This window comes from Tachypleus tridentatus, chromosome 7 (genome assembly GCF_004210375.1).
Source record: "Tachypleus tridentatus isolate NWPU-2018 chromosome 7, ASM421037v1, whole genome shotgun sequence".
Classification (NCBI taxonomy): domain Eukaryota; kingdom Metazoa; phylum Arthropoda; class Merostomata; order Xiphosura; family Limulidae; genus Tachypleus; species Tachypleus tridentatus.
Genome location: NC_134831.1, coordinates 57,369,701 through 57,391,198, shown reverse-complemented (window position 1 = coordinate 57,391,198; position 21,498 = coordinate 57,369,701). Strand labels below are relative to the sequence as shown.

At 30.8% G+C, this 21,498-nt stretch overlaps 1 protein-coding gene across 1 annotated transcript in view; it reads left to right on the top strand.

Moving 5' to 3' along the window:
* The window catches only part of MED23 (mediator complex subunit 23), a 106,632-nt gene that overhangs the window by 38,335 nt on the left and 46,799 nt on the right, over nt 1–21,498 (top strand). Inside the window, 10 exon segments of the mRNA XM_076511876.1 lie at nt 545–747; nt 1,584–1,666; nt 2,255–2,429; nt 5,920–6,074; nt 6,853–7,027; nt 8,605–8,774; nt 11,360–11,557; nt 14,021–14,087; nt 15,850–15,903; nt 21,222–21,330. Coding sequence (XP_076367991.1) covers nt 545–747; nt 1,584–1,666; nt 2,255–2,429; nt 5,920–6,074; nt 6,853–7,027; nt 8,605–8,774; nt 11,360–11,557; nt 14,021–14,087; nt 15,850–15,903; nt 21,222–21,330 — 1,389 coding nt within the window.

Here is a 21,498-nt window from a genome sequence, read left to right as displayed (position 1 = left end):
AGAAAGTCTGAAGAGTTCTTTTCTCTATGGAATTGTTTGCATTACAATACTTTGGTGGTTTGGTTTTATTAACCACCAAAATGTTTTTGAGCAAAAACTATATGCACGTGTTAGTTTTCTTATGAATTTATCATAAAGCTACATGAGAGCTATCTGTGTTAGCTGTTCCTAATTTAGCAGTGAAAGACTAGAGGGAAAGCAACTAATCATTACTACTTGCTGTCAACTCTTGGGCTATTCTTTTACTGAGGGAAAGTGGGATTGATCATCATATAATAATGCCCTTAGGTAGGGGCAAACATGTTTGGTGGGAAGGGGATTCAAACCTGTGATGCAAAGATTCTGAGTCAAGCACCCTAACTCCCTGGCCATACCTGACCCATATTAGTTTTAAAAGCCTTTTAGATTTTACTACCTTAGCACACCCAAAACCCACCAATTTTATCAGCCTAGTTGCTGATATGATCATTGTTAAAATTAAGAAATAGTATAAAGAATTACCTTAATAACATGAAATTTCTTAAACTTGTTTCTTCCTTTCTAGTTGAATGATTTTCTTCCAGTCCTCAAACTGTATGATCTGTTGTACCCTGAGAAAGAGCCACTACCCCTCCCAGATGTAACCAAAGCTAGTGCAACCCATAGTCTAGCCATCACTTCGATCTGGATACATCTTATGAAAAGAGTTCAGACGGATAAAGTTAATCTTCAGAGACCTGTACCTCAAGCTCTTAAGACCCACTTAGAGTATGTATTATTTTAATTAGTCTTGTAATGTCTAGTAATTTTTCCTCCACCACCAGATGATATTGGTATTCTAAAAATGTGTAGTAGTTTTTGTAACCTTATAATTTTATTAAGTTGTATTTGAAGGACTATCAGCAATAAATATTTTTTTCTCTGTTACTTGATGATATGAAAAACATCATAAATTAAGTACAAATTTAAACTTTTAATAAAATTAGTGTTGGTATTTGATTTTTTTTCTTCTGTAATATCTTGATTTATTGTGTGACTTTGAGGCCACTTAATAGAAACATTTAGAAATTAATGTAAAAAAAAGTAGACTGATTAGTAACACTAATGCATATTTTGTCAGAAGTCTAGTTGCATGTTAAGCAAGACATGTCATGGAATGTAGTAGATAAAGTCACCACGTGCTTTATACTACTTAATGCAGTTAATTTTTTATTTCAGTGTTTATTTACAACTAATTGTATGTATTGTATCATTTTATTTAGTAAAAAGCAGATATTTTCACCTTGTATTATAAATTTTCTATGCAATTAAATATGATTGTCAAAGATAATTTGTAATTTTCTAAGTGCCCATCATTTTGGAGAATTCTAAGAATATAAATAAAATATCTCTAGTGTCATAAGTATGTAGTGTTATATCTTAGAAGAAAATATAACTTTTATATATATTTGTGGGATAATGATTTCCATGAAACTAATCTACATTTAGATAAAAAGTACACTTTTTATTTAAAAGTATTTAGCTTAGACATTGAGACTAGTGGGGATAAGATATAATCATATGGCTTTAAAATTCAATACTAAATTATACAATTATTCTTTCAGGTTCTTGCAACGCAGTTTGATGAGTACTGATCTGCCAATTAGCTTGAATACAAACTACACTGTGTCACTCTTATGCAATGCTTGTAAGTCTGACTGCTTTGTCCTGGTTTAGAAACAGTTACATTTTGTAAATACACTTTTTTTTACTAGTTCTATAATGTTTTGCCATTTAAAAAAAGTGATGATAATAATTTACCCAAAATACAATGGAATATGATAGGGTTATTTAATTGATTGAAAAGAAGAAAATAATGTCAAAGTGCACACACAAACAAATACTATCAAGAAATGACATGTCAGGCAGCCTATTAATTGTTTATGCACTAGCAGTGTATTTCTCATGGGTTCTAGAATAATTGATAAAACTCTTGCATGCAATTGCTCTGAAGAAAACCATAGCCAGTGGTTGCCAACATTTTAAGCATAACAAAATGGGGCCTGATTTCAATAAAAGTGATTCATTTATGTAAACATACATATGATTTTTTTGTGAAAAGATGGAAGAAATGGATAGATATGATTTTCGAATTCAGCATACAGGAACAAGTAAAAATTTAAAGAGAATAAAACCATGCAGGCCTGTGTTATCATATACAATAAATATTAAATAAATTTTAATAATTGAATGGAAAGGAAGTTTGAAACATTTATCTTATGCTTGAAAATTTTAGATAGCACAAACCAAGACTACTTTTCTCGGCCTATGGGGGTGCTGGTTGAAGCTGTTTACGGGAATCAGAAATCTCAACAGGCTGCTCTGAACACATCCAGCTCCACTGTTTTGGGCCCAGTGCAACCACTATCCATGATTGTTCTCGACTCTCTAACAGTTCACACCAAAATGAGGTATTGTTTTCAATAGATTATGACAGCTTTTAGCAAAAGCTTTTTGTCCTTTTATCAACAACTGTACACAAATAAAAAAAATTAAATTTACTCATAGCTTCTCATAAATATTATACCTTAATGAAAACTTAAAGATCTCTGACCTCTGTTCCCCGCTGGTACAGCAGCAAGTCTTCATATTTACAATGCTAAAATCAGAGGTTCGATTCCCCTCGGTGAACTCAACAGATAGCCCAATGTGACTTTGCTATAAAAAATACACAAATACATACTCTAACCTCTTACTTACATTTTTCTTAAATCATTGTTTGTGTAGGTAGTAACTAGTGAATGATTAAATGTCATCTGATATTAAATTTTTGTTTCAATGTAACTTGTTGCAGAAATGGTTACCTCTGGTGAGATTAAATCAAGCTGAATGTTGCAGTTATGCATCTAACATTATGCAAGTGTAATAGAAATTAATGATAATGAACTGTGTTGATTAACAGTCAGTTCACATGAGAAAGCAAAGCACCAATGTTTGTTTGACTTTAAAAGTGATTAGTTGTGCTTAACATATTTTTCCAGCCAAGAATAAGTATATTATAATATATGCTTACTCTACATAAATAAAGTTTTATATTGAAAACTAGTTGCACTGCTGCCATGTTTTGGAACTGTTAACATTACTTGTATAATAAAAATAAAATAAAATATATGATTTTAGTTGTCAGTGTTTTTTTCTTTGACTATATATGGATGTGTCTTGGTCAAAATTTATTGGGGCCTCAAATCTATCATGCTCAGATGAGTGTATTTTGTCTTGAGTTTAAAAATTGCACCATTGATTTTAAACATTATACAAAATAAACTTAGTCATTCTTCCATTCTTCTACACACTTAAAAAATTTCAGGGTAGGAAGTCATTCATTAAGTTATTTTTATTTAATTTTATACATAAAATGAGAAGATTTGCAAGTTTTGAACGTAATGTCTGTAAACAAAAATGTTAAGTGTTTTGAATATTCAATGCTTTTTCTGAGCATAAAATTTGGTGCTAGTAGATCTTAAGAAATACTTGAAATAGTCTGAAGAAAAAAAAAGTGTTAATTTTGCTTTGTAACTTCAGTAGAAGTGTAGTTTTATCGATTTTAACCAATTGCCATTCCTCAATCTTGTTTATCATGGTATAATATAATTGCTTTTATCTCAGCTTTGAGGAGTCATAAGCTAACGATCTGAATGTGTGATTAAAGCTCTGTTTTCTTTTTCTGATTTTTGCAACTGTATAACCCAATATATCTTCTATTTTAGTAAAGTAATAAAAGTCTGGGTGTGTGATATTTGTCTAAGAGAAAATGTTTGTGAAAATTTTTGACATATACATCCTGATGTTTTTGTTTTTTTCTAAATCTTGTTGTGCCATTTTGTACTTCCTTTGAATTATAATGTTTCTCTCTAATGTAAAATGTTTCTTATGGAACAAAATGAATTAGATTTAATTAAGTCATTTTGCACTTAAACATTCAGTTCCATTTCACCAACATGGTTATTGTATTTACACTAGCCCTTTGACTGTGTAGCTTGCTGTTGATACAGCTCTTCTGTTTTATGAGTAAGTCAGTATATGGTATCTATGTAAGAAACTTGCTTTGATCAGAAGTTAATATTAAAAACTGCTTATGTAAGCAATAAAAATCATGGAAAGATATGTGAAACAACTATATATAGATTAATATAAAATTGGTTTAAAACTTATGAGATAAATCTTTTTATTAACAGTTTTTTAAAAAGTTGGTTTGATAATGTGTTTATGGTAAAAAAAATTATTTTTATTGTTTGTCGATGATAGTAAGTATGGTAAAACGTGTTTTTTTTAATTGAAAGAAAGATAAAACTTTGAAAAATTTTAGAAGAATGTAGGAAGACACAAAAATCTGTAATTAAGATATACCAACAAATGTGAGCATTGTGAGAACATTATAATTAAATATTTTCAAATCTTCACTTAAGAAAATATTTTATTTTGATATGCAACATAACCTAAAGAAAGTAATTTTGAAGTTTCAAAGTATTTCAACTATTTTTTGTTGTTGATATTGAATTTATACATCCTGATATTTAAGAGTTAAGCAATTAATAGAAGGCATCTACAAGCAACATATCTTAGCCATTAAGTTGCAAATGCATGCTACCTGCTCCCTAGGTGTCACACCAAATATGAAGTAGAGTGGTATAATTTAGGTTTCAAAGTTTGAAGATACAGATGAGTTTATTCTTGGATGGGCTTAGGCATCCAGTGTATGATGCTCAGTCTGGTAGGAAAATATTGGTCCTGATCATGATATACTTGTTAGTTTCATGCACAACCATCTGGCTGAAGAGATGAAAACACAAAAGTACACCACCTACATGAATACAAATTTCAGTCATTTTCTGAGATAAATAGGTGTGTGACTCATCTGTTTTCTCAGCAGAAGCAACAGCAGACATCTTTGACTAATTGTCAGAATGGCACTGCACAGCAAAGTGAAATGTTATGAAGTGCCAGGAGAGATGAAAGTTTGTCACTAGAAAATAAAATCAGGACAAGTATTATGGCAACAAACTTGGAAGCTTGCTCTGATAACATCATACTGCCAAAATGAACTTGTGCTGGTAATAACATAACACATCAAATTTATCAATACAAAGGGTTAAACATGAAGATATGGCCAAGAGATAAAGGATTCCCTTCTGTTGAAAAACATCTTTCAGAAGCATTTATGTGATTGAAAGCATGCCCAAGGTATACCTTACACTGATGAAGTGTTTGGAATACACTAGTAAATTTGACTAAATGTGTCATGATTTCATAGTGTAGGTGACTATTGAACATTTTACTATACAAGTTCAATGGTTATTTTATTTACTTTATTAGCACAGTTTATTATGCGACCCCAGTAGCTAATAACGCTCCTTCCCATTATCTCCCTCATTTATTTTTTCTGTTTAGGATTAAACATATAAAGATTTGATACATTAAAATGTATTTTACATTTACTTTTCTATCTACCACTATTTGGTTATTAGTTTTTTATATTAAAAAATAAGACATATTTCTAGAGGTCCCCTGTTTGGAAGGTAGTATCTGTCCACCAAGAGGCACATCAGAAAATTTCATAACACATTCTTCATATGCTATGCTGATCTACAATCAACATAAATGTCATAGACTCAAATCATACAGTTCAATGAATCAATTTTCAAAAGTTAGTCAAAATGTGGAATGGAAGATTATTTTTCTAATGTATTAGCTGTTAATTTTACCAGTTCTAAAACTGCTAACATAAATTACTGATTGTGAACCAGTGTATAACATGAACATAAAAAAGTTATATATTTGAAGGTATTTAAAGTGTGTTGTGAACAAACTAAAATCATTATCATACCAATGAATTCATGACATATAAACACAGAATTGATGTAATAGTTGCAAGTTAATTACTATTTCACTCTTTATTGACAGCCTAATCCACAACATTATGTCCCACATTGTGACCCATGTTGTCAAACAAGTTCAAAGCAAGACTTCTACACCTTTAGCCCCTGCTCTAGTAGAGACATATAGTAGACTTTTGGTTTATAATGAAATTGAATCCCTGGGCATTAAAGGTTTTATAAGTAAGTTTTATTTTTAGAAGTTTTTATTTAATTTTTTAAAAAGCAGATTGCTGTGAAATAATATAATATATGATCTATAAATAAAATGTTTGAAGGAAATTGTTACTTATTTACTTATAAATTTTATGTCCTTAATATTTGTAGGTAATAAGCTCACCTACATTTTTTTGTTTTTGTTTTCTTTATATTGAACATAATAGTTTTAAATTTTAATTGTTATTTTTCATGTTGTCAATCTGTTGGTGCTTGTGTAGTTTGTTGATATAAGAAACAAAAAGTTACATTGAATAGGAAGTGCATTTATTAATTGAAAATTATAATCATAACTTTGTTTTGCTATAGTAACCTGTGAGAAATCATGCTTATTTGGTACTACTATTTACTAAACATTAGGAATGGATATTGTTTTGTGTTGAGGTGTGACAATTTGATGGTTTAATTCAGATTTTATGTTATTTATTAGCTTTTGTATAATTTCTTTAGAACTTTGAATAAGTTATCTGTTTTGTTTATGATTCTTGATTAGTAAAATTAAATTAAGATTTGTGTAAAATGCTGAAAGTATTACTTCATATAACATTTTTGTATTAATTTTCTTTCCTCAACTGGCAGGTGAAAAGTTGGTGACTGTAAAGACTTAGTTCTTCTTTACCATTTTTAAATTATTGAATTACATCATGAGGAATTTAGAGTTGGTGGGTAGCACAAAAAAGGATCTATTCATTATTTGAAAGTTTGTGTGAGTACTACATGTTATTGTAAACTTATTTTGATTTAGCTCATCTACTTGTGAATGTGTTACGGCACCAGGCATGGGGGACCTTGCACACCTTGTTGGAAATGTTTACTTACCGACTTCATCACATTTTGCCTCATTATCGCATACACTTACTCACACATCTTCAAAACCTAGCTACACTTCCTCAAACCAACCAGATTCAACTGTTCCTGTGGTGAGTTACTCTCTCATTATTGTTTTATAACCTAACAATATTTCTTTAAACCAACTAGGTTCAGCTGTTTTCATGTTTAATTATTATTTATTCATTTTTTAATAATCTAACAATACTTTCTCAGATCTGCCAGATTAATCTATTCCTGTAGTGAGTTATTTACCCCTTCATTTTTATATAACCTAACAATAATTCTTTAGACTAACCAGACTCAGCTGTTTCTGTGGTGAGTGATGATCTCTTCATTCTTTTATAATCTAACAATATTTCTTCAGAACAACCAGGAAAACTTTTTGTATAAAGAGTTATTAACTTATCTCTTCATTGTTTTGGCATTGCTTGCAATTTTAATGATTTTATTTAAGTTAATCAGAATTAATATCAAACTTCTGAGTCAATTATATTTTTACTTCTGCTATAATAAATTTGTTTTTCACATTATTTAGTAGCCTGAGTTACTGTCATATGAATTTATTCAAGAGAAACGTAAGAAATGAATATAGCGTGTAACATGCATTTCATTTGTGTGTTTATCGATTATCATACATTTTATATCTTTTAGTCATATTGTAGTAAAATGGGTCTGAGCACATAGTAATTACTTTGTTCTTCATGTATCATGGTTTCATGCAGAGCTACAGCATGTTAAACCAGAATTATTAAATATATTGGAAGGGGAAAAGAAATTTGTGGCAGTATTATTGTTAGGTGATTAGAAGAATTTGATAACTGATTGTTCTCACAAACAACCTGGATAGTTAGAATAATTTAAAAAAAAAAGTAACAGTGAGAAACACAAGTTTTGATTAATTGGTTATTTCTTTGAGTCATGGTCCAAATAATTATGCTGAATAATCTGGAATTAATCTAAAATAATAATGAGAAAACAGAATGACAATATATGGCTTACTTAGATAGTTGAAATGATTGAAAATGCTAATAATTGGAAACATTAATTCAGATTTGTTGATTAGTTTTGTCTTAGTTGCAATTTTGATTAATCATTTATTTTACATAATGCTAATTGATGGAAAATATGATACTTATAAGCAACTAATTATATTGATTAATCAAGCTAATTACTCACTTCAAGGCAGTATTTCCATGCAACATCTTGAATTAATGAAGAATATTTGCCAAATTTTCACTTTTTAGACTTTCCTTCATATTTTTAATTATGTTTATTAGAAATCATGGCAGTGGAGAATTTTTTAAAGCCATGAAATGTTTGTACAAAAGTATTAAAATTAGGGTTTTATGTTATGTGTAACATTATCATGACTCAGCTGCATATCAGTAGAAAAACAATACATTTTAAAGTTTTATGCCAACTAGATAATTACACATTTTACTGAATTACAAAGAACCTAAAAATGCACTAAATGAAAACTGCTCTTCAAAAATCACAAAGGTTATAATTCTAATTTGATTCTTGTGTAGGTACTTGAAAGAAAATTAATTTACATTTTAAAGCAAGTTTTCATATAAACATTTGCAAAGAAAAAATTAGACTGTAGAAGATCTTGATTCAATAATGCCTGTAAGTGCCTTTTTTTAAAATATCTATTTTCTGTTAGTATGGAAAGTACAGCACTGAAATTGATCATGAGGCTTGGTAATGCAGAGGTGCAACCTCAGTTATCACGTTTTCAGAGTGAGAACAGAAATCAACCAGTCATCTCTGCAGAATCAGAAGAGCTCAACAAAGCCCTTGTTCTTACATTAGCACGAGCTATTCATGTTACAGGTGATTTTGGTATTTTATAGGCCATGTCTTTACTTTTGTGTTTATAGTTAATTCTTTAAATGTAGAACAACTAATATCAATCAAATTTTGTAATCTACTAAAGTATTGCTTTTATATTTATTATATGTTTAAAGTCTTGCTCTAATCACTTTCTTAAGATCCTTCTATGTCACAAAGTAAACTTCTTTCTGATAATATGCAAACCTTTATTGGAAACTTTTACTGGATCAGAAAAAGAATTAGCCTAATAGTAACAATATTTGTGAATCTATCCACGTATAGTATTGAATTTGAATGAATTGAAAATCATAAAATTACTGTAATTTTAGACCCAAAATATATTAATAATTTCCATTTCTGTACTAACCCCTTCGTATGTATTTATCCTTGACTTTAATAATTTATAAGTTCTTTTTTATGTTCCTTCCTCTATAAATGTGTTTAATAGTTGACCATTTCGTTATGGGCTCAGTATAATATACACAAATTTGTCTACAGTTTTGCACCAATTAAATATTTGCACTATAACTTTTGATACAGTACATGTATCTTCACACAATTTGGTAGACTTTTAGTAAAGATTACAAGTTTTTTGTACACCAAAAATCAGATATTTTAATGAAGTATTTTTACTAGGTTAGTTTGTGAATATAGAGTGTTTCATTACTAGTCTGGGTGCAAAGTGATTCCATGTTATGATTAAGAAAACTATTACTCATTCCAAAAATCTCGTATATTGTTTGCCTAACCTCCTAAATACATTTTAAATGTTTGTTATTTTCTATACTCTAACTATGGAGGCTGTCACTTGACCAACCTTGTAACCATAACAAAAAAGAAAATGTGAATTGTTTTTTCCATGCTCGAATGACTACAGATTATAACACAAAATTATAACTGTTTAGACTAAATAGCATAAATATCATAACATTATACATTTATATATATTTATTATACTAATCTTCCAGTCATGCTTAGCTAATATTACATAACTTGTATTGACAATGGTGCACATGCACTCATGTATTCAATAATATAAAACTTGTAGTCTTCCCTATCTTGGCTGTGTTTTAGTGGACTAATATTTTGTAATATACAGTTGCATTCAGTTATTATACATTATATATGTATATAGATTATTACTATTTAGAAATAGATTATTAAACTTATATTTATTAAAATATAGAAAAGTAAATCTAGAAGGAAAGCACACAATTATCTCTTCTCACTATGACCTTTGAACTCAATTACTACTGGACATAAGTTGCTAAGCCTTTTAAAATTTCACATTTGTAAAGTATGAAACAAATTTTTTTTCTTTCTAGGTTTTATATATATACAGTTGAATAACCAAAATAAAATCATAAAAAACTATATCAGTACCATAGAATTCCACTATAATTTATTAAGATTAATAACTAAGATTAATGTAAATTTTAAAAAACATGAAACTTCAAGCAGACTAAAGACACTACCTACCTTCATGAAATCTTGATTTGAAGAACATGGTAGCCTTTTTACAGACTAAAATGGCTGAGAAAATTACAAAAGGGACATTCTAAGCTGTTGATTGGTTATTCACATGTCATGTATAGAAGTAATGTGTGTAAGGAACTGTCTCCAAAAATGGAAAAAAGTGAACAGGGCTGCTGTGTTTGATTCAGTACATTGGCCAAATGTCAGCAAAATAAAAAGATATGAGGTTATTTTATATTCTAGCTTGTCAGTATTATTCATTTGAGTACCTAATTTTAAATAGTGCTGTATCCGGCATACCACGTGACATGCTAAAATCTATATTTAGCTATGTTCATTTAATATTCACTTTTCAATTAAGAAATTAACTTATATATAGCATTAAAGTTTGAATTATAATCTACAATTTGATTCTAAACTTACTGACATAAATTCATAAAATAGTAGTTCAAGAAAATTTTGAATGCAAGTCATCAAACACACTGACAAAGCCTTTGACCTGTGACCCATCATGAAAAGGTTAATGAATCTATTTAATAAGATTTGGAATTGTAAAGCATATATTGGATGGAATAAATTCCAGTATTAGGCATACAAGCAAATATTAAAAAGCGTGCATGACCCTGAAAACTATGTTCTTGATCTCAGAATTTGCCACGTAGCTGTGAATTTACTCTCTTGAATATAGGAAAGCTATGTAATAGGAATATGTTGGCATGCTTATTTTTATTTCAGACAGAATATTCCTGTTTCTTCTGTAAAGGTCATAACTAGTAAAACAAGTTATAGTTTTTTAAAGTATGGAATTATGGTAGCACTATTCACATGTCTCCATAGTTAACATTATGTTACAATTTGTACAAGAGTGTACTAGTTTATGTTTTTGTCATTGATTAGTGATGTTACAAGTATAGTAGCTTGAGTCAAAGTTTGGTGTTTGTTTGTGATATGTTTTATTTTAAATTGGACAAAATACTAATATTTTGAGTTGATCACCTGGTATTATTATTCATTTATATAAAAGTTAATTTTATGCAGTTGTCCCATTCCTTGTGGTAGGTAAGTGGTGCAACTTGGTGTCTAACTGTATTTTGTTTAATATTAATCAGGATCTGAAACTCTGTCAGCCACTTGGTGCAAAGACTTGTTGAGTAATATTATGCAAAACACCCCTCTCAGCTGGTCTAATTTCACTCTGATGTGTTTTCCTCCTGTCTTGGCTGATTTTTTCACTCAGTATCAAGTCCAAAAAGAAAACAAAGCACAACTTAAACGCTCAGTGGAAGAAGAATACAGGAAGTGGAAAAGTAAGGGTTTAAAAAATTGCATGTTTTGATGAGTTCATTTTTACTTGGTGCTTGTACATGTATTTTTTTTATTATTCAGTAAAGGATTGAGAATTTTGTTTCAAATATTTTTAAAGCTCAAGCTTAAGGGAAGGAAGAGAACCAATATTTTTTTTTTCAATAGATTAAGGCTAAGAGAGCATTTGAATTTTGTTTCACAGTGAATATTATAAGTTTTTCTCTGAGGTGAAAAGGAAACTTCAAGAATTTTAAAAAATAACTGAATTCCCTAGTCATGTTTTGCTACTTTATGATAAATCAGTCTGCTATTGTTAAACAAACTAGTGGATTAGAAGCATAATGTTTGGATACAGTATATCTCTTCACTTACAAGATTAGCTTTTCCCATTATGTGCTACTCTTTATATGCAAACTTTTTATAACGTATGCCACAAGTCTTCTTTACATTACCTCATTGGAAGCAAAGATTTCAACATGCCTCTAATGCAAATCATCATGTGATGCATGTGACTCTCTCTATATATGTCACTACCAAATCATCAGTTCCTGTTTGGTAGCAGTGGCATCAGGTAGAAGCTGGAAGGGGCTCAGCCATGAGTCTCATGGTCTTAATGGAGGCTCATAGATAATTTTATTATCTGTAAGATTAAATGGGATGTAAAGTCCACTAAAATTATTAGCCTCTTGGCCCACATAACCTTAAATCTACCACTGTTTGAAAGAGCTTGAATTCAGATGTCTTTATTTTGTTCTAGTTCTTCTATGGAATGGTTTACTTACACTTTATTTCATCTATTTTCAAGAAACTTTCACTTTCATTTTGAAAGAAATTATTTACTCATGTTTTGTCATAAAATCTTTTAATTGTTTGTTCGATGTCAAGCAGGAATTCCAAAGTTAATATTACCATTTTGGATTCATTTTATTCACCTAGTGCCATACTCCAGGCCACAGGTGCAAGTGACCCACTGGGGTATTTATTGGCATTTATTCACAGAAAACTTGAGCATTATATGGGACAATCTGTGCCTCCTCCCATTGACCCTCTTTCTGTTATCCTTTTAATTCTAGCCATGCTGACAAGGATTTTGGTCATCTCACCTCCCCCCAATGCACGGTACACCACCATTGATTACAGTGACTGTCAGATGTGTTAGGTCCAGTGGGAACTTGTTTGACAGCTTTCATTCATCAGTGGAGCCATTTCATATTCAATGTTTGGGTTCACAGGATATTTTCAGAACATTCTGTCCTTCCAATTCTTACTCCTTTTCCCTTATCCATGTGCCTGTTTTCCTTCTTCCTCCTCAGGATTCCTTGTCTCACCAGTGTTTGGGGTGGTTTTACTCCCACATTTTTGTGGTTCTCAAAAAAGACCAGAGACTGAAGGCTAGGCATTGACCTGTCCTGCCTCAATCATTAAGTTCGTGCCCCATGATTCACCATGGGATCCTGCCTTACTCTTCAGTGGGCTTTTTCTCTAGGTCTTTGAGTGACCAAAATGGTCATCTCCAAAGCTTATTTTCACATTCCCTTGTCAGATTGTTCTTGTCCTTATCTTTGATTTCTCTAGCTTTCTCCCTCAATTCTTCTTTCTGTGTTTTGGGTTATGGAGGGTATACATGGGTTGTTTCCATACCTCTCTTTGGTATTCTCTTGTTTTTTTTTCTTTTGACAGTAATATTATTGACCTTTGGACATTTGGAAATTAAGAGAAGATATTGATCTTCAAGTTCTCAAGATTTCTATTGTAAGATATCTATTTACCATCTGTATTAAGTTATGCGAGGTTAGTTAATTCTAATGAAAATTAAAAAAAATTGGATACAAAATAAAAACAGGTTAATAAAAACACACCATTAAAGATGTCACTGAAGTTTAGTTAATGTTCTAATCAGCAGAATTGTACAAACAACATAATGATGATAAGAATAATATGTACTAATTTCAGTACTGTAATATGTAAACATTAGAAAGTCTTCTTTTATATTCAGTGTAGAATTAAAATATTTACTTGGTTGTCTTTGTGTCTACAAAAACTAGTTAACACTGATATGCTAGTTAACCAAGGTTGTATTGACTTGTGGTAAGAGTAAAACAGATATAATGTGATTGACTTAAGATATAACTGTTGTTTTTTTCTATTTAAAATTATATATAAAATGAACTACTTACTCACAATCTAATGGTGGTTTTTGTATCTCTGTCACTAAAGGGTCTTACTTTCATAAACATCTCTTACTTGAGAGCTTGTTTACTTCCCTCCACTTTTTATATATTATATCCAGTTTTCTTTGTTTTGTGCAGAATAATTTCTTTTTGGCCTGTTTTATAAAACTGGTCTTTAAGATACCATCATAGTTAAGATGATGATTTTTTTATTTATTCTTAGAATTTAAAATTAACAGCTGATTTGTATCTTCATTAATAGATAAACATACATTTATTTGTTGTTTTTTGCAGCAATGAGTAATGAAAATGACATTATTGCTCATTTCTCTCTTCAGAAAACCACTCCTCTCTTTCTTTGGTAAGTTTTTTTAAGATGACCTTAGTTACATTTTAAGTTTTAAACTATATGCTAATATTATCAAAGTAGAAACTAACTGGAATTTGTGTTTAGCTCTTTGGTTGTTATTGGTCAGGACAAACTGTAAGGACAGTTTCAGTGTAAGTTGATCTAGAAGTTTGTGCACTGATAATTCCTAAAACGTATAACATTGAAAGTATGAAACTTTCAAAGAGTTTCTAACAAAATAAAGAAAGTAGAAATAAATGAAATTTAACAAATCACAATCTCCATCATCCAGATTTTTATATTTAATTTTTACCATTAGGCCACCTTAATTAAGACTTTGTGTTCTATTTCCTGACATTCTAACCACTGTTCTAGCATTCAACATTGTGTTGTGCTTATAAGCTAACTGATGTGTCTTTTTATGTGTTGACTAAGAGTTGAAGTAATTGAGAATACTCTGCTTGTCAATTCTGACAGTTTTCAGATTGATGTCATATATAACTGAAAGATTTAATAAGGTCATATTTATCAAGATTTTTATGTTTTTTACCCTTTTTATTTTCCTCATTTAAATATTCTGAGACAAGCTTTGAAAATATGATCTTTGATATCAGCTTAGATTACCTTATATTGAGTGGCTTTTGTAAATGCTTAATTTTTGTATAGTTATCCTGTGTAACCATTTATCATCTCTACCTGTGTATTTATGCATGCTAGCCATCATTTCCATCTGCACATTTAGAAAAACCCTTCCATGGATGATAAAAGGTTAGGTACATTTGTATAGGTATTGGTTTAAGTATTAGAGCATTCATTTTAATGTTGAGTAATAATAATATCTTCATGACTAATAAAATTAATTTTGTTGTTACATTGTCATGTGTCATATTTTGTCTTTTGTTTTTTTTTAACATATTTTCAGTAATGTCTGAACTAGGTCTATGAAGAAAACAAGGCAAATATTTTTTTTTTTCTTTAAGAAGTGAAGGGATTGAGCATGTGTGATTTTGCATCATTTATAATACAAGTTTGGTTTCAGTGGTTATTTTATAGACCAGTTTCTGGTGTCTACCTGATTTTGGACAAGATTTATTTACCAATGGATATATATATATATATATATATATATCTAATTTGTTGACAAATGCGAAGATATTCACAGTAACCAGTAGAAATGTACTATTAAGCTGTGTTATCTCAAAGTTTTAAGAGACAAAAACTTAGTAATATGTAATCTCAAGCTTACATCCAGATAACATACCCATATAAAGTGGCTTTGGCTGAACATAAATACAAAGCAGTACATATCAGAAATTGGAATTAACACAGAATGTTAGACAGAGCTCACTACCAAAGAAAAAGAAGAGTCAAACAAGTTATCTACATTACAGAACACCAACCTGAAATTGAGAAACAATAGTTTGTCCAACACTGATCTGTGGACAACCATCCTAAACAAACTCTACAGATAATATGATGATGTCATAGGCCTACTAACAACATCTATTCAACCAATACATTTTGATTTTTATCACAGGACTCTATTTACCTTTATAAGACACTATGTAGGTACCTACAGTGACCTGAGGAAGGTCTTGGTATAGAAGTCAAAATTTCACCTCCTTTTCTTTCAACAGATATTTTTAGTCTTATTAAAGTTCTCAAACTGTGTTTCAAAATGTTTATAATCAGTTCTTCAGATGTTTTTCATTTTCTTCCCATTTTTCATACATTTCATTCTGCACTTTTCTCTTGTCTTTATCCAATTTTGTAGCCTTTTGTGGAAAATGCTTTTGGAGAATGATAGGATAAGTCCTTTGGCATACAAGTAAGTGGTGTTTTAATCTTCATTCCATATTTTACTTGAACTATGGTAAATACATATATTTACATATAACTTGCAGTTTTCTCTTTAACCAAAAATAGTATTTTGCTAATGGTAACAATGTTAGTATGGCTGGCCAGTTCTAATGTTACGAAGAACAGAAATCTTCATAGCTAACTTTACAACTATTGTGAAAGATCACTTCTATTTGAGATCTTAGATCATGCTCAATTTGTTTTTATTTCTGCCTCATTTTATAGGTCTTTGTGAATTTAAGCCTAACTGGGCAATGTAATATTAATATTTTGGAATATTTTAATTATGTAACATTTTCTGCAATTTTTTAATGAACTTTATTTTGCAGTATTTTATTTTTTGCAAAAGTAAGGTCTTCTGTCCTTATAAAGCCCTATTTATTATCTTTACTTTCATTAAATATGTATTTGAATTAAAAATCTTTCATTATTATCTGGTTTTACTATATATATACAGTCACTCTGGGAATGATTCTATTATTTTGTTGTGTTATACTCTCAGCAAGATGATTTGAGGGCTTTGTTCCCAGAAATTGTATTTTAAAACTAGAAAATTAATGCGTATGGGCAATTAACCTTCTTTTTTTAATGGTGCATATAGTATTTTTTACATGTTACACAAGTTGCTCATTGTAAGGTAACTTTTTCAATACACATTAATACACTCAGTCAGCAGTATCAATTTAACTGCAATTTTCAAGATCTCTTGTCCTTGAATAAATTGTTTTCAAATATTTTTGAAACTATTCCTGATCCTTCTGAGTGAATGAAAAGTTTAAGAGAGTATAACTTACAACAGTACATACCTCACAATAATACATTTATTGTTATGTGTTTAATGCCCAGTCTGTGCTCATCCATGCATAATGAAATACAACAATACTGCTACTGGTTAGTTGATAAGCTGTAACGTATATGAATGAAAAAACATTTTCAAATTTTCTAACTAATGTGGTATACAGAAACACTGTCCGAGTGACAAGAGCAGTTAAATGTACAGCTAGTGCCAGTAAATGTAAAACATATAATATAAATTCAAACATCGAATGCAGGAAATGGTGTTTCCAATAGCTTCAAATTTACAAAATTTCCTGGAAGAGAATGCTCCCAGATTTTCTTAAGGATATCATGACTATACAGTCTTGGCTTTTGGTTCAAGCTCTGCCTCTGCATCAGCAGAGTTACCAACATAACTTTAAGGAGTATCAGAAATCTGTTTTTAAAGAGAATCAGAATTCTGCTATAAAGTTTAGAAGACATCTTTATCACTTTGAGACAGTTGTAGATGAAGTGAAAAGATGCAAGCTAAAGTAAATATTCTATTACTAGTAAAGAGTTTTATAAATTAAATTGATTCTTTCTTTCTGTATTGGTAGACAGTGTAGCTCTTAAAGTAAAACTTTTAGCTGAGCTAACAATAATTCTGAGGTAATACATACTCTTCCCACAGTAATGTATCTTTTCCATGCATCTGCCTCGGAGATATACGTGCCACTAGCATTTAGGCAAATTCCACCTAAACTCTCAAGATTCCTTATGATTTATACCACTGCATACAACTTTATCAATAGGAAGGTGACACAACATTCCTGCACAATAGCTCCTTTTGTACTTTTGCACTCTATGATTTTAATTCTGTTCCATGGCACTAAATACATCAGAAAAGTTTTTCTTTGTCAATGAAATGAGTTTTGCAGTGTGAGGGAACTTAGTTTACTTTTTTTTTCAAACTATGAACACTAGTTCATGTACCATGTTCTTCTGCTTGTGTGATTGATTAATTTCTTGACACAAGTTGGGTAATAATGATAGCTCATGGAGAGAAGTTCTTTTGATATGATGTGGCAACCATTGCAGATAGGATAGTGGGTTCTCTTATGCTGCCAAGTTTTTCAGTTTATTGTTTTCTTCAGATATTCTTTCCCCTCATTTGTGGGATGAATGAGAAGGATGAATTTGATTTTTCTTCACCTGTAACCTGCATAAGTTTTGGAAATTTCTCCTCCTTTTTGAAGAGAACTTTAAACTTTCTCACATTTTTCAATTTAAATTTATCAGGTATTGTTTTTCTTTCACCTATCTTATATTCTTCTGCTTGTTCCTTCCTTCATAATACTGATCATAACTTATATTTTTTACCAATTCTGGACCATTTCCACATATTAAGCCTATCTCATTCCATATATCTGTTTTTTGTGTTCTTTTTCTTAATTTTATTATTTTCCACCCATTTTTGAGATTCTTGTGTTTGAGATTACTCTTATGTTTTTGAACAAGCAGACTTTTGGTCTTGGTTTCACCATTTAGTATCCAATACTCCTGTTTTCCCTGACCCTTTTATCACACTTCTTCACATATCCCCTCAATATTTCAAGTCTGAAGTGCTTTATTGTGCCTCAGTGCAACTTGCAGATGTTTCTTGTTCCCTATGGTTCTTCAGTGTAGCTTCTCCTCTTCTGCCTTTCCTGCTTACTTGCCTTCAGACTGTACCTATTTCATGGACTATACTGGAAAAATCCAGCACTAGGGGTGCTCTGTATTACAGTGGAGACCCCTCATTAATTGGAATTTAACAGCTGGTAGCTAAACAAAAGGTGGTGATCTGTGGGATGTTGGGTGGTGGTGACACTGTTAGTGTAGCATAAGTCATCCTTCCTATAATTATCCCAACAAAATGCCAGCACCAACCAGGTATTAGTATTTAAGTAGGCTGATGTTGGATCATTGTTGGACTAGCCTACACAAGTCTTCATATGTGTGATTGATAGGGATCCTCTTCCTATTGTGAATTAGACAAACATTCTTTACACTGCCTAGTTTGTTGTTTTTTTTGTTTTTTTTTATCAGAGTTAATCTACCACATTCATTCCAAAATTTTACAGTTAACTAGATGTTAGATTGCCAAATGGCCTGGGTCTGCCAGGGTTATCAGAATGGAAGCTGCTTTTCTCTTCTGCTTCCTAGTGATGTGATGAAGACAGTTTGTATTTTTCTCCATCTTGCAGTCATTTCCTGCTCAGTTCAGTTGAGGTGAACATTTATAAACAAATTGTGCCCTCATCCTTCAGCTGATGATTGTTCAGTGGAATTGATGCATACATTCTTCATATTACATACTATTTGTCACAGTTTCCATACCCTTTTATTGCAGCTGATGTTGATCCAGGAGTCTGGCAGTAGAGTTGCATATCTTGTCCTCCTCCTGCAGCTGGTATCCATCTAAGAGTCTGAAAATAGAGTTGTGGCAAAACACTACACTTGCATTTATTCTGTTCACTCCTCCCACAGCTGGTGTCGATCCAAGAGCTCTGATGGTAAAGTTGAGAACAACAACAACTCATAATTCCTGTGCCCTCCTCCTTCAGCCTGTGTTGGTCCAGTAATTTTGACTGTATAGTTGAGATGAGCACTTGGTACAGTCTGAGTATGCCCCAACCATGATACACGTATTTACTGTTTAACTTGTTGTGTACAAGTTTCTGGACAAATATGTTCTCTTTCCACCCTTTTTCTTCTCTTCCAATCTGGATGAAAAGCATACCCTAGAAAAAATAAGATGCAATTTCCCACAAGTGTGCCTCTTTGGATCCCATTTTTGCATGTTTTACATTCATCCTCCCCACTTTTGTTGCACTTCAGGATTTCTTGTGTTGTAATAGAATGAAGATCATGATTGTAGATGCATAATGGGAGCTAGTGTTGTACTTCTATTAGTGGAGGGCTTTTGTAGTATAAGAATGTTATTATGCAGTAACACAAATCAGGAGAAATATCTTGAGTTTAGATGAGTGTTGCCTAAAGTATAGTATCTCAAATACAGATGCACAGGGAAATAGCTTTCTGTGTCAAGAGGTGAGTATCTGTCAAAAATACAATTTCAGGTGAGTAAAATGGTAACTTTCAAAATATGTGGGTCTTAAATAAAAGATTAAGAAAAATAAAGTTAGAGTATTAGGAAGTTTTTTTTTTAATGACAAACAGTATATTCCTGAAGTCTGAGACTAATTTTGATACAAAATGTGTAATCAGTGATAAGAAAGAATTTATGAATGATTTAGAGGATTAATATATTCTTTGATTTGTTAAACCCTCTACAGTAGGCTATAATTTCATTGAATTCTGAAATACTGCCTAAACTTAAACATACATGAAAAGTGTGGTATATCAGAAGCTAATGCTCCTTATGCCATTGTTACTACACCATACAACATTTAGAGGGAAGAAAATTCTTAACTATTAATAGTTTGTACAAGTATTTATTTCACCCCTTAAAATTGGCTTACATATTCCAGAAATTTCCAGTTGTTGGCTTATACAGCCTTTATCTGAATGAAAGAATTAGTACCTGTGCATGCTTATAAACCTTCAACATTCTTTTAATTAGAATGTCAGAATTACATGCAGAACACCTGTATGAAAATTTAGAAATATTTGCCTGAATATATCTGACTGGAGATGTATTCTAAAGTAGTTTTGGAAGGGTATAATTCATTATTATTTCTATCATTACACCTGAATGTGCAACATTTGGGGGCAGTTAAATCTATATTTTGTTCATGTTGAACACTGTTTACTTCATCAGTAATGATGAGTATGTTTAAATAACTAGTAAATACTGCTTGGTCTTCATCTTGGAAGTTTTCTGTCTGTTTGACCAGTGGTGCAGAATGTACAGGTAATGTGTCGAGTAGTCTGTTTGATGAAAACTGTTTTTCATTAGACATACACCACTTACATATTGTTCCGCTATTACATTCACCACTTTTCATGCTGATGGCAATAATTATAGCATATTGAAATGTGGCCCTATTTTCATTATTGTTTCAGAAATATTTAATTTCATGTGATGGATTTGGAGTTAATCATTTTCTTCTGGATCTACACATAATTTTTAACCCATTTTATCAATATAAAAACTGGAAAATTAGGTCAAGATAACTTACACTTAAAATATTTTTATTCTTGTTGTTTTAGTAAATATATTTTTGAAAAATGAAAGAGAAACTCTGATTTTATCAGGTATAAAATGATAGTGATGTTTTGCATTTGAACTTATAGGTAATGTGGCAGTTGTTTAACATTTTATCCATTTTTAGATGAAAATTTACTTTTTTTTAAATGATCAGCACCTTATTTTTTTTAGATTTCTTCATATTCTAATTCACATTTGTTGCAGATAGTTTGTTTACTACTGAGAAGATAAAACCTATAAGTGTTTCTGTTTCTTACAGTAATATTTTTCTTTTTTGTAAAAGGTTTCATAAAAAACGTACTTTCTCCATACAGAATCTTGGATAGAATAGGTGCTCGTGCTCTTTCAGCTCACTTGAGAACTTTTGCAGATTTCCTTGTTTTTGAATTTGCAAACTCTCCTGGTGGCCAATATGTTAACAGGGTAAGGACTAAATATCTTTTGCAGAATACCAACAGTGTGAGTCAGAAATCTTGAAAATTCTGTTATTGTACTTAAACAACTGAAGAATTAACATATTTTGAGTGCCATTTACACACACTTCTTACCTAATTAGGAACCTTGCTTTTACATAGCTTAATGTACACGTAT